Source organism: Columba livia, chromosome Z, assembly GCF_036013475.1.
Source record: "Columba livia isolate bColLiv1 breed racing homer chromosome Z, bColLiv1.pat.W.v2, whole genome shotgun sequence".
Lineage (NCBI taxonomy): Eukaryota > Metazoa > Chordata > Aves > Columbiformes > Columbidae > Columba > Columba livia.
Window position 1 is genome coordinate 59,363,390 of NC_088642.1, and position 13,068 is coordinate 59,376,457.

Here is a 13,068-nt window from a genome sequence, read left to right on the forward strand (position 1 = left end):
TTCCAAGGTCCAGACCCAACCAAATTCTCTTTCTTCATTACCAATAGACAGGAAATAAAGGATTCTGCCCTTTATTTCCTTAAGTGAACCACTGAACTTCTGCCACTGAATTGCTCAGGGGAAATTCAAGGCTTAGGCTGGAGCACACCCTGAGCAGAGAACTGCTCTGCCAAATCCCTGTCCCAATTTCTTTCTGTTCCTTTCTCCTGCCCCGGACTCTGTATCCCAATTGAGTACTTTCACCCACCCTGCTTCTTGTCTTCTCTACATTCAGGGCAGAAGGCTTTCCTCCTCTGCATTGCCAGAAAGCTCACTAAAGACTGCTGTCAGTTATCATGCTCACTCTCACAGTGACCAACAAGAAGTGGGAACAGCAATTTCTGAATAAAAATCATGGTTTGCTGTGGATGGCACACAGGGTTAGGGGTAAAGATCCTACAGTCTAGACACCAAAGGCGTGCCCAGTGAGGGTAAGCAATCTTGAGGTATTGGCTGTGGCACACAAAAAACTGTCTAATGTACAGGTGAAAACTGTCACTCAAAATTTGGATGTACACATGTGGCTTTTCATGAGAACAGCAACATATACAAAGCAAGGATCACATCCTGTTTCAAAGCATAAGCAGGCAGGTATTTGTTAAGGAAAAAAAAATGCTTAATTTAATTGATTGTATGCAAACCCAGTGTTTTATTTAAAATAAAACCCAAACAACTTTATTCTTTTTAGAAGCAGTTGAAGTTTAAAAGTAAATAAAATCAGAGGCAAGCCTGAAGCATGGAAAACTGCAGATCGAAGAACTGTGTACCAGCAAATTGGTTCCTAGGGTGGTTGGTGTCAAGTGACCTAGCTGCACTGTTTATAAAAAACAGTTATGGTTGAAACTAAGGAAATCTGAATACTCCTTTGGATTCCAAAACTGTCCGTCTTTCTAAGGCAATGTCTAAATGTCTCCCTGACACAACTTCATTCTTTGTAAATTTATCTTCTCTTCCCTGAAGAGTATTCTTTCATCTACTATGCTCAGACTTTGCCACTCCAAAATCTGATGAACGTGTACCTCCGGTTCTTCCTGAAAACATTCTCTGTTCCGGAAGGTCTTCAGAGGCCAGCATGTCTGCTTGCAGGACTTCTTCCTGCAGGACTTTGGGCTGCCACTTCCTTTGAATAGATATGCCCTCTGTGGTTTCCTCCTTAATTATGACCCCGGGGTGACTAACACATCTCTGGAGCGCTGATCTGCGAAACTCACATAGAAAAGTGCTGGAAAGTTGAAATGAAGCACAGCACAGTGGAGAGGTTGCCAGAGCTAGTGAGCCAGAGGGATTTTCAGGCTGGGAAAGGACTAGAAAGGAATGAATAATTTCAGGCAAAACAGTGAGGAGAGGCAATTAGATCAAATAGGAGGAAAGTGAGAACAGAGACTGAGGTCAGATCCTGGATCACAATCATATGGCACTAACAATACAGGAAGGATTGAGGGATTAGTATAAATAAGTAAAGGACAAGATAGAGACACATGGAAACCTGCATTTTTAGCAATCAGCCAGATACTGATCATGATCATAGCAGAGAGGTAAGAAAGCGGGAATAAATAAATAAATAGGTAAGAAAGTTAAAAAAAAAAAAAAAAAAGGAGATAAAAGGCACAGGTTGTGGCAATAGCGTTGAAATGGACTGACTTAGTGCCCTTGATCAGAGGAGGTATGGTATGTATAGACAAGCTATCTGGCCTCCACAGAGTACAGAGGTAAGCTCAGCTACCAGCTACATGCAGTCTACATACACCAGGCAGGCTAAGTAAAAACTACACCACTATTGACAGTCCCCTCTAGTGGTCTCTCTCCACTCATCTGGGGCCCAACACCCTTACCTCCTACCCGTGTCAAAAAGAAACAGTGTAAATCATGGCATGAGTCCCTGAGGAAGGAGTTCTTGCCCCCTTTTTTTTTTAGGAGGAAGTGCATTTTTCCCTAGGGATGTGGCTCTGATGAGGTACTCAGAAAAACTTAGCAGTTTGGTGTTCACACTGAAATGGGCTGAAATGCTCCATGTTACAGCCCACATCCAAATGCTCCATATTACGGCCAACATCCAAATGGTCCCACACAACCTATGATTGCCATCTGCCTCAGTGGGCACCGCAAAGAGGACTCTATAATCACAGAAAAAATGCCCCTGGGATCGACATCCCTCCTTTTTCAGAAGCTGTTTTTAGGTATAGCATAACTTTCACAACTTTTTTTTAGGCTACACAATGCAATGCACCATTAGGAAAAGATAATTGGGGACAATGATATATTTGTCAAGTCTACCAATTTCTAGTGGCTTTGATATCTGTGTATAAACCATTGTGTCATATAGGCCAAACTGGAAATAGATACATGACAGCACAGCTTTATTTTTTGCTTTTAGTTTGTGCCTACACACAGCACATACAGCAAGAAATAAGGCAGTCAAAATAACAGTAAAACTAACTGAAAAAAGTATCAGAAAATAGATTTTTAGTTTATCCTCTTCAGAAAAAACAAACTGAGACTGCACAATGTTCAGGTTCTGTGACCCATTGATTGCTATGTACTTCATTATGGTGGCCATTCATGATTAAACATACTTTAAGCACTCCAGATAGAAGAAGAGAGCTGACTTGTGTAATTATCATTGAACCAATCAATAAGTAGAGCTAATTGCTAGAGGAGATTTAATGTCATATTCAATGAATGTATATTTATGAATATTAGCTGCGAGATGTAAGCACCTGGGCCTAACACTGCTCCTCTGGAATCTGATGAGAGTGTTGATTATGGTTTCTGTAAAAGAATGATTTGCTAAACAGTAAGACAACACCTGTGAAATCCGCACGGAGGTGAGCCACGTTGAAGTCTTGAATCTTCAAACAGTATGTTGCAATACACTGAGCAAATGATAACGCAAAGTACAGGAAAAGTTACTGACGGGGAAAAGCACTGACAAATACACTTTCGGAGACACAGAACAAACAGGGACGTAAGGAGAGGATTACCCCATTTTCCCCCCTTTAATAACAATCAGAGGGTGTGGGAAGATATTAGTCATTAATACAATACTGATGTTTAGGGGGAAAATGAATGAATTTAAGACAGTGAGAATGGTTTAAAGTGGAACATGTGGTTTCAGCTGTCTGCATTTTACTATTTCTACTTCATAAAGAAACAGTGGTTTTTAAGGTAGGAGCACAGGTCTTAGGGGAGGCAAAAAGGGACTCCATGTTACTGTATGCCTTTCTGTAAAGCATTTAATTTCCCATATTTCATGTCCATATCAAAAGGACAATGACAGCTGCCTGACTTTGTAGGACACTTTAGGTTCCTCAGAGAAGAAAACCCACAACACGGACACTAGTACATTACAACAGTACTTACTGTGTTCAAATGCTTTCACAATCTGTAATGGATTCCCACATTAGGTATGTCAGCCTGAATTTTATAAACACTTAATCAAACTTTCAAATAAAAGCCAAGTAGATCTATAGGTTGTCCAAAGCCATTGTGACCACTCTAAGGTTAAGTCTAGTAAGCAACAGTCTAGGCTTGGGCAGACAAGAGTTTTCTCGCAGCCCAGCCAGGCACCACCAGCTGCTGGTGGCCTCTGGGACGCCACATGCCCAGCCGCAGGTTTTCCAGGCCTGCGTGCGCTCTGCTCGCTGCTGGAAGTGCTTCCCGGCGAAGTGGCAGGAGCTGCAGCCGTGCTGTGCAGGGACAGGGACAAGGGAGCACTGGGGAGGCCACACTTCTCCTGTAGCCACATCTGCGCTGCTGAAGCGGCGGTCGCCCACTTATCTTTCCAAACGTGGCGACCGCACAGAGACTTTGGAAGACAGTTCAATGTTCAACGTCGCTGAGCAACGCTTGTAGGATAATGGCGAGCGGACCCCCTTGAGGCAGCTTTGGGGCTCTTCACGTGTCACCTGGTACCCCGGACCAGTCCCCCCGCGCCGGCCGGGGCTCCCCCATGGCCGCTCCTCTCCCCCAGCACCCCGCGGGGGCAGCGCCGGGGGGCCGCAGCCGCTGCCGGGCACGAAGCCTTGCCGCAGGCCTCGCACCTCGCCGCCGTCCCCGCAGCCTCGCCGGCGGGGCAGCGGCCTCCCAGCCCGGCGGGGGAAAGGGGGCAGACCCCGGGGCCGGCGGCAAGGTGGTGGCGACCGAGGCCGGCGGTAACGGCGGGCCCGGCAGCGCAGGGGGCGGCGGGACGCGGGGCTGGCGCAGCTGCCATTTCCCCTGGCCCTCGGCGCTGCCGGGCGGGAGCGAGGGCGGGCGGAGGAGGAGAAGAAGGAGGAGGAGGAGGAGGGAGGGGAGAGGGAGGTGGCCGAGCCGGAGTGAACTGAGGCGCTCAGCTGCCAACACTCACACACCGCCTGCCGCCGCGGCCGCGCTGCTCCTGGGCTCTGGGCAAGGGGGAAGGCGAGGGAAAGCCAGACGCGGGAGAGGAGGCAGAAGATCGCGGCAGGGGGAGGAAGTCAGAGGGGAGGGAAGCGCGGAGCGAGGGAAAACGAGCCCTCCTCCCGGTGGAGAAACGACTTCCCATGTAGCTGGGGATAGAGGGAGAAGCTGGCGCTCAGAAACTGTGAGAGAAGCTTTCCAAGCAAGTTACTTAATCCCCGAAGAGCGGCGGGAGGAGGGAACAGCAGTAATCACCGATCATAACCATTATTCCCGATCCCTCATCGCTTAACCCCCGGGCGGTTCAATGCACTACTCCAAGCTCTTCCTAGTTTCCTCCTCGGGGTAACTTCGAAGGACGCGCCGCCGGTGCCGCCCGGAGGTGAGGGGAAGAGCCTCGGAAGAAGAAAGGAGAAGTTTTGTGGGGGTTGTGTGCGGAGGAGGAGAAGATGGGCTGGAAGCGCCACTGCTGCTGGGGAGGCGGAGGCGGCGGGGACCTTCTCTGCCGGCTCACCCTGGTGCTGGGGTTCCTGCTGCCCGCCTGCAGGACGCGCCTGTACACCAACCACTGGGCTGTGCGAATAACCGGGGGGCTCCAGGAGGCCAACAGGATAGCGAGCAAGTACGGATACGTCAATATAGGACAGGTAACCCTCCTCGCAACTACTTCCGAGCGGGCGCCGGCGACACGGCCGGCAGGCGGGCAGGCAGGGTCGGCTGCCGCGGCACTGCGACGCAGGGGCAGGGGCAAGGGACGGGCAGCTCCGCGGCCGCCGCACGGCGGGGCGGCCCGCCAACCACCCGCCGTCGCTCCGGTCCCCGCCGCGGGCCGGCGGAGGTGATGCGCGGGGGGTAGATACGCGGAGGGGTCGGGGCCGCGGGAGCAGCGCCCCCTCCGCGGCCAGGTGCGGAGCAGGGCGCGCTCCGCAGAGCCGCCCGCGGGCCGGGGGCGGGGACGCGGGGGGCCCAGCCGGGGCTCTGCCCGCCGCCGCGCTGCTTCCGCGGCAGCCGAGCATTGCGTTGCGCGCCGGGCACCCCCTGCCCCGCTTGCAAAGGAAAAAAACGCCAGTACAAGAGGAGCTCGTCCTGCAGCGAGCGCTCGTCTCCCCGGCAGCCAGGACGTGGCAGCTGCGACCGCCGGCCAGCCGCGGGGGGCGTCCCGACCCCCCTTCTGGCGGTGTGTGCGGAAGGAGCGGGTGACAGAGGTGGCCCCGCCGCTCCGGGGCGGCTGCCCCGCGTGCGGCGGCCGCCGGGGTCCCGCGGGGAAGGGGAGCGCGGCCGGGGGGGCTGGGGCGGCAGCGGGACTGGCCCCAGGTAGGAGCCGGCCCGGCCGCCGCCGCGGCCCGCGCTGGCGTCCCGCAGCCCGCTCGCTTTCCGCCGGGGTTGTTGTGAAATGAGGGCAAAGAAGTCCTCTCTCGGATGCCGGCGCTGTAGGCAGAGCTTCCCTGGCCTGCACCCGGCTAGTCGGGCAGCATCTGGGCTCAGAGGAGCCCGCAGATGTTTTGGTAGAAAACACCTGGACGAGCTAGATCCAGAGATGACCCCTTGAGAAAATCATTGGATCCAGCCAGGTCCAGGAACTGCAAGCGAAGAAACACCTGGTTCTCGATGGATCATGCTGAAAAATCCCCCACTGCTACATCTAGGCACAGCTGCTGTTTAAAGTGTCTTAGGATCACTTGTTCTGACAGGATTTGTTCCCAATATCCTAGCCTTTCCAGGCAATTATCCTCAAAATATGAGTTGCCTATGTAGAGTTTTGCAAGTTGAGTGCCTAAAAAATAAACAATTACATTTCATGCTTGGGTGCAAACATCCAAGCACAGTCTTTCTAGACAGTAGTTCATACTACATGAATGGAAAGTTTAAAAATTAGTGTTTACAGGTACAGAAGGTTTTATCCTTATATATGAGATTCACAAAAGTGCAGCTGCATTTACACAACAGGCCTTCTACATCGACTGGATCAAAGTGAGACCCAATTTTTGCTTGTGTTGTAGAATGGGTTCCCATGTGCTGCATCATTGACTCAAAAGTTTGACGTGTGCATCTCAGCTGTTCCCAGTGATTGCCAGCCTGAATAAGACAGCTGTGCAGTCTATTAAGATAAATAATTTACATAAGAAAAGCTGGAAAATGGCACTGTGGTAGCACAAAACATGATGTGTAAAGATGAAGTTACTTAGAAAAACAGAGTACCAACATCCCTCCTGGAGCACTTGCTCAGGTAGGCACTGCTCTTCCCACTTGGAGGCACAAAAATTCGGTAGCAGGCTCTCATGTCAAAATTGAACTTCTGCCTTGAAACTGCCATTTATGAATCCAAGTGCAAAGATTTTTGCATTGAAGTCTTTCAATTTTCTCTTGCATATGTCTTTTGTCCAAAGGGTTTCTCTGTATTCCTATCTGGGCCTTTATAGTGGTGAAATAATCAACAGTCAGTTGGAGGGTGCACTTATTCCTTTTTGTCTTTCGTCAGGCCAGCCGGCTAACTCAAAACCTACTTTTTATACCTTGCACATCCAAACTTCATGTTGATGCAAGGAAACAATGTAGTAAACGTAAACTGCTGCTACTTATGTGTCAGTGAAAGTGCCATGTATACACCTATGAGATATTAATAATAGATAAATTACTGATCAGGTATACAGATGGGAATGACAGAAAATAGAGACTATAAATAATGAACAACTGGAAAATTACTGGGTAAGCAAATGAAAAGAGAGTATGTAGTGAAGGGAGTCAACACTGTTACTTAGTTGTGCAGATGGAAAAGAAAAATGTTACATAGGAAGTAAACTTCAGTAACAGTATGAATTAGAGTGATGGGTGATTCTTGTCTTACTGCTGCAAGCAGAATTTAAGAATGAGAAGCAGGTGGTGGGTGTACATGTATTTTGGATTGGAGTAACTGTGTGCTAGATGTCATTGTGCCAATGTAGAGTTCTTAACAGTTACATGCCCTAAGGAGTGTTGTGCATTTGCACAGTCTTACACAGACTTACTTGTCATGGCCCTCTTTTTTACTATGACCACTGTTAAGTTTCGGCTAATTTCTTGCAAAATCATCTCCAAATGGTACTTCTCTGATGACACATCTGTTAGTATGTTGGTGATCAGTCTAATGGCTGTTCTTTTATTCCTAGCTACTGCTTATTTATCAGGCTGATGTGGTTGCTAGATAGAGTTCATAATTTGAGAATCAAGAGTTCATAAAATAATTCAAACAGCTGTGGTCTGACTATACATAGTTTAACATGTAAATATACAGTTCAAAGCCTATGTAAAATAATTCTATAACTATGTTTATTAAAAATAATTTTTAAAAAAAGTGCATAGTTTTCTGTGAAGCTTATTGATCACTCTACATGGAGTGTATCCCTTGATAAAGATGGCTAAAAGTAAGCAGGTATTAACTTTTCAAGAAAGGAGTCAGCAATGGTCTGGACTGACGAGTTAGATTTGACTGTAACAGACTTTTTGCATAGGTTTGGGAAAGCAGGGAGATATTTGACACATAAGAGGAAGTGCAATAAATATGATAATGGGGCAAAAATCCACTGTTTATTACTGGGAGACAATTTCAAACTATTTAAAAATCTGTATTTGGTGTGAGATGTTGAAAGACTTTCTCTTAGCTGAATACAGTGTGAAAACATTGAAAGAGAGAACCAGTAATGGACTTCTGTGTTAGAGGCAGGACTTCACATGTTTAATGTCTGCATATTGTAGCAGCTATGGCCAGGCAATTAAACTTTGGTTTTGCAGATAGTATCTGTTCTAGGTAAGCTGAAATATTATAATTAAAGCTGAAAGTCTCATAAGCGCTAAGCTGTTTACTTCTGCTTGAAGAAGTTAATTACAGATCTCATAAAAATACACATCCAAAAATCATCTGAAGTAGATTTTAAAAACCTAACGTAATGCATTAAGCATATTATTTTTTGTTAAATTAAATTTGTGAGCTCATCTTTAAGAAGAAAGTGTAAAAAGCTAAATCAAATTCACACTGCAGCTGGCCAAAAGAACCAACTCAGTACAAATGACCCAGAAAAATAATGGAATTAAAATATTCAAGATAGGAGGTAGTGACACTGTGTATAAAAACAGAAAGTCAAATAGGTGCAGTTGCAACGTTACAAACCAGGAGTATTCTGACAACAGTTAATTGCATGATTAGAGCTGAAGGGAATAGTTGAAAACAGAGGGCATATGCGGATGTTGTTCTTACCAGCCACCCTGTTAATTTTGCATGAGTGGAGATGCAAGGTGCTGTGGAAGAGGGAAAGATTAGTGTACTTTAGGGGTAAACCAGTTGAGAGTAGGTAATATTTGGGTTATGTTTGAGAAAAATGACATTGAAATGTAAATTAATTTGATCAGCGGAGAGAAGATGATAGACCCAGGAAGGCTGTGACTCACTAACAGCAGACAGCGTCCCTTCTCCCAGTTTTTTTATTTGGTGCATTCCTGGTAAAGGAGAGTTTGGCTTCCCACCTTTCCCCCCTCCCCCCCCTTTTTTTTTTAATGCTCTTGTGATTTGGATAGTATTCAGTTGAGTAATGAAATCACACCTTAAGTCAATTTTCATTGCCACGGTGACAACGGGAAAGCTACAAAGCCTACCTGAAGTTGAGAACTGTGACTCGCAGCTTGTGGTAAACTGTTGCTCTCAAACTTCTGTGGTCTCCAGTTCTTGCTAAAGAAACTTGAACCTTTAGCTTCTCTGTTTATTGAAAAGAGGAGTTTTCCATTAATTTTTAGGGGACACAGCATGACAGAGAGAGAATCCTCTTTTACTCTGTGTTTTTCCAGGCTCCATGTTCTGGTTCTTGTTTCCTACACATTGATCCAGCGTACTGCTCAGTTATCCTGTTTTTCCTCACTATTACCAACATGAAGTTGACAGTAGACACAGAAGTTTGTTCTTCAAAGATACTCTAATTCTTACAGTGAATCTGCTGAGACTGTCATTGATTTTCTTTATCTATGGCTTGGAGAAGCACAGAGTAGCAACTTAGACCTATCATTGTATCAACTGTTATTCAGTTTATGTTGGAAAAGTCTTTTCCCCACTGGGCTGAACAAAGGTTTTGTATCACAAAAACAGAGGCAGTAGATCCTTTACTGACTGACATAAGTGGGCAGGATATTCTTTCAAAAGTCAATGATTTTGATTACTGCAGATAGTGCCACCAGTTTGGAGCTATTGCTTTGGGCAGTAGGGCCTGCTTGAGCTGACATTCAAATTAACAGGCTTTCAGTTAAGACCTGTTAAAGGTCTGTCAATAACTTCAGGCTTGAGTACTTGGCTATTGATAACGTCGTTTCTGTAACATAACCACAGATGCAGTGAAGATGATGGAGCAAATACAGATAAGCATCACTATAAAAAAAATTGGCCCAAGGTCTCCTCTGTTTCATTGGGCTTTAAAATAGCATAAACATGTAATATCAGGACTTTAAATGCATAGAGTTGACTTTTTTCTTTTCTCATGTGTTGCAGGCATTTCTTGCCTAACCTTGAAGTGCAATTAGTAGTTCCTCTAGTGAGCAAATCCTTGTCTCGTGTAGTTAAATTGCCTTCGTTCTTTTTGCATGGGTCTCTTAAGAATGTGATCTGGACTAGCAGACTCTCTAAGACTGTGATGAAGTAGTATACTGCAAAACAGCCAAGGAGTTGTTCTACGTTACACACTGGATGGAACAATTTGAGGTATACTTCATCACCCAGAAGCTCCCTGCTGACATATTTTTTCCTTCTATCTTGTAGTGGCTATGCTAAACAGGCCTTTGTCTTAGATCAAAGTATCTGTCACTAACTTTTGGGAAAGTTTCTTTCACTGTTGGCAGCTGTGGAGGGTTAAACATATAGTCTGTTTGGCATTTTGTACAATTGCTATAAATATTATGACTGTGTTGATAGTGTGGAGGTTCCTTTCTGTACAGTGAAAGAACAAAGCTTTCTTTTGATACAGCTGTGAAAATTAAGGTGTACTGATATGTCATCTTGATTCCCATTAATTTTGTCATTTCTTGTAAACACACCTTTTCACTGGATATAAATTTGTTCTTTGGTGCTAAATATTCTCGATAGACTGGAGAAATAGACTGGACAGCTTATAAAGGGATGACTTGTGGAGGATCTGAGAAGCTGGGAATGTTGCTCCAGGCTCTGATGCTGAAGGCATTTGTGCTCTTGAGTTATTGACTTAATCCTTTTCCCCTCACTTCTCTGTTTATATAGATGAAAGAGGAGGAGCTCCAATAACTGACTCTGGGCATGAGTTAATTTTAATTTGAAATGTGTGTGCCTTAAAATAAGGAAGGCTTTCTAGGTTTGTGCTCTTACAAAAGTGGTACCTCATCAGTTTCAGGTTGCTGTCATCAGGTGCTAGGAGTTCCTTATTTGGGCAGGCAACTTTCCTTGAAGATGCAGGAGAACATGAGAAACAAGCAGCTGATAAGCCAGAGGGGATGAAAGAATGGAAGAAGTATAGGTATCTAATCAGTGGCTCCAACAAAGGAGATAAATGTTGCATTAATTAGTATAGGAGTAACTTTTAGATCCTTCTATTTCTTTTTCTTTCTTATTTCTAGGTGGGGGCTGAGAATGGGTCTCAGATAACATCTTTCCAGATAACATCTTTCCTTTCCTAATTGTATTCTTCCAGTATTTTTTCTTTTTTTTTGATCTCTTCCAGGGTCTATTGGCCTACTCCTCACCATTGGCAAATGGCAGACTACCTTTTCTGTCCAGTTTTCTTCCTACAAGGAGTACACACTATTTGCCAAAAACACCTAAATGTTCTAAGGTTGGGGTGTGGCCCAGGACTAACAAATAGATATACAGATGTATTTTTTATAGGTGTACTTTGTAGATAATGTAAATGCTGATGTGGCTTGCCACAAGGACTTTTTTTTGTTGTTTTTTTTTAATTGGGACTTTATAAATTTAAAGACAGCAAATCACACAAAATGTTAATAAACATTAGTTCATTTCAAATCTGAGGTCCCAGTGATGGCACAGAGAAGATGTTGTGTAACAAGATCAATTGATCAGAAAGAATGGGAGGAATGGCTGTTTTCCATTTTCCAAATCTATTCCTGATGGGAGGCAGAAGGAAGTTCTGCAAACCAAATAGCTGAAATTTGAAGACTAGAAAAAAAATCCACTTAAACGGGAGCTTGTTTTAAGATAAAGAGCCTTAAGTAATGTGTTTGTCTTCAGCAAAGGAAGGAGTTTACTGCCATAATCTCCACCACCCTTACATGAATGACTCAAAAAAGCAGGATGGTAGGCCTCTGTTTGTAAAGAAGTTCATCAACCCAGAATAATAATATCGACCATTAATACAAGAGAAATGCCCCTTAAGAGCCTTTGTGGCCACAGCATTGATACAGAGTGTACTCTGTTTAATGAAGTCCTGAGTATTAAAGATGCAAGTACCAGGACTATAGTATTAAAAGAATCAAAACTAGGTTTACTCTAAGCTATATGCACATGCAGATGTAGTGGGATTAGACAGATACACCAAGGAAAATTGGATTTTCTCTTATTTATGACAGAAAAAAATACACTTAGAGACTGGTAGAGAATAACCACCAGATAGAAATATCTTTGCAAAATGCAAGTACTGAAACAACATTATTGCAAATGCTCACATGGCAGAAAACCAGAAAACCAACACATATTGGAGAATACAAAGGGTATGCTGTGGGTAATTACTTTGTACTTAGTAGTAGTTCTCTTGTCTCTGCAGTTAAAAATGAGAGGGAGAAGGAGAGAGAACAAAGCTTACTGCTACTAAATGTGATCTTTTGTTAGGAGTTAGATGAAGAAGTTGCTCCAAACGAGTTCTGGTTATAGAGTCAATCTAATAGTCTTCATCTGTTGTTACAAAATAAGATGAGAATCTTGTTTAACAACATAGCAGTCAAAATGCAAATTATGTGATGATTTTTTTATTTAAAGCCCTTAGGCAAACACACACTAAATTATACTTTTAAGAAGGACAATTAGTTGCAAGCCCAGCTTACAAATGGCAATGTTTGTGAGAAATGCTCCTTTCAAACAAAATACATAGAGAAGTGAACCAGGCTAGATTAAAATCGAAGAAGCAGGAGAAATCTGTCACACATGTTGAGGTAAATCAGCAGTGCGTTATACCTCTGGTATGGCACTGGTCATGTTTGGTATGACATGGCCTCTGGTTGGCAATGGCTGACAGCTGTAGAAATGAAGGATACGGCGGGCACCTCTGCAGATCAGCTGTTCCATTGCAGTGGTCTTGAGGAGGATCAACTGTGCACATATGTTTACTGGCAGATATTTAATGAGTTTTCAAAGTTCTTCAGTAAGAAAGCTCCATGGTGCTAGGGCAGGGTCAATTCTGGTGGCTCATTATCCTCTTTGCCCTGGTGAAGTCTAAGCTCTGTCTTCTTGCAACTCAAAGACTGTGTTTCTTGTTTCTCTATGAACATAAAGAGTAGCAACAGCAGAAAAGTTGTAGCATTTCATTCTTCCTGCCACCTACTTTTTTCATCCAAGCCCAGTACTTTCTCTTGTTTCACATAGGTCAGGCTTTCACTGATCAGTCTTGCTTGACTGTGGTATTTCTAAGTGACCCTAATCTTCTTGAGCAAGGACTT

At 44.7% G+C, this 13,068-nt stretch overlaps 1 protein-coding gene across 2 annotated transcripts in view; it reads left to right on the forward strand.

Annotated features, from left to right (window-relative positions):
• Positions 1-4,331: 4,331 nt before the first annotated feature.
• PCSK5 (proprotein convertase subtilisin/kexin type 5) overlaps positions 4,332-13,068 on the forward strand; it is a 256,587-nt gene continuing 247,850 nt past the window's right edge. The window contains exon 1 of one of the 2 annotated variants that reach the window (XM_005499780.3): positions 4,332-5,063. In XM_005499780.3, the coding sequence (XP_005499837.1) occupies positions 4,866-5,063 (198 nt within the window). In that variant the 5' untranslated portion in view covers positions 4,332-4,865. The remainder of the gene's footprint in view (positions 5,064-13,068) is intronic. The other variant, XM_065046018.1, reaches the window with a different exon arrangement.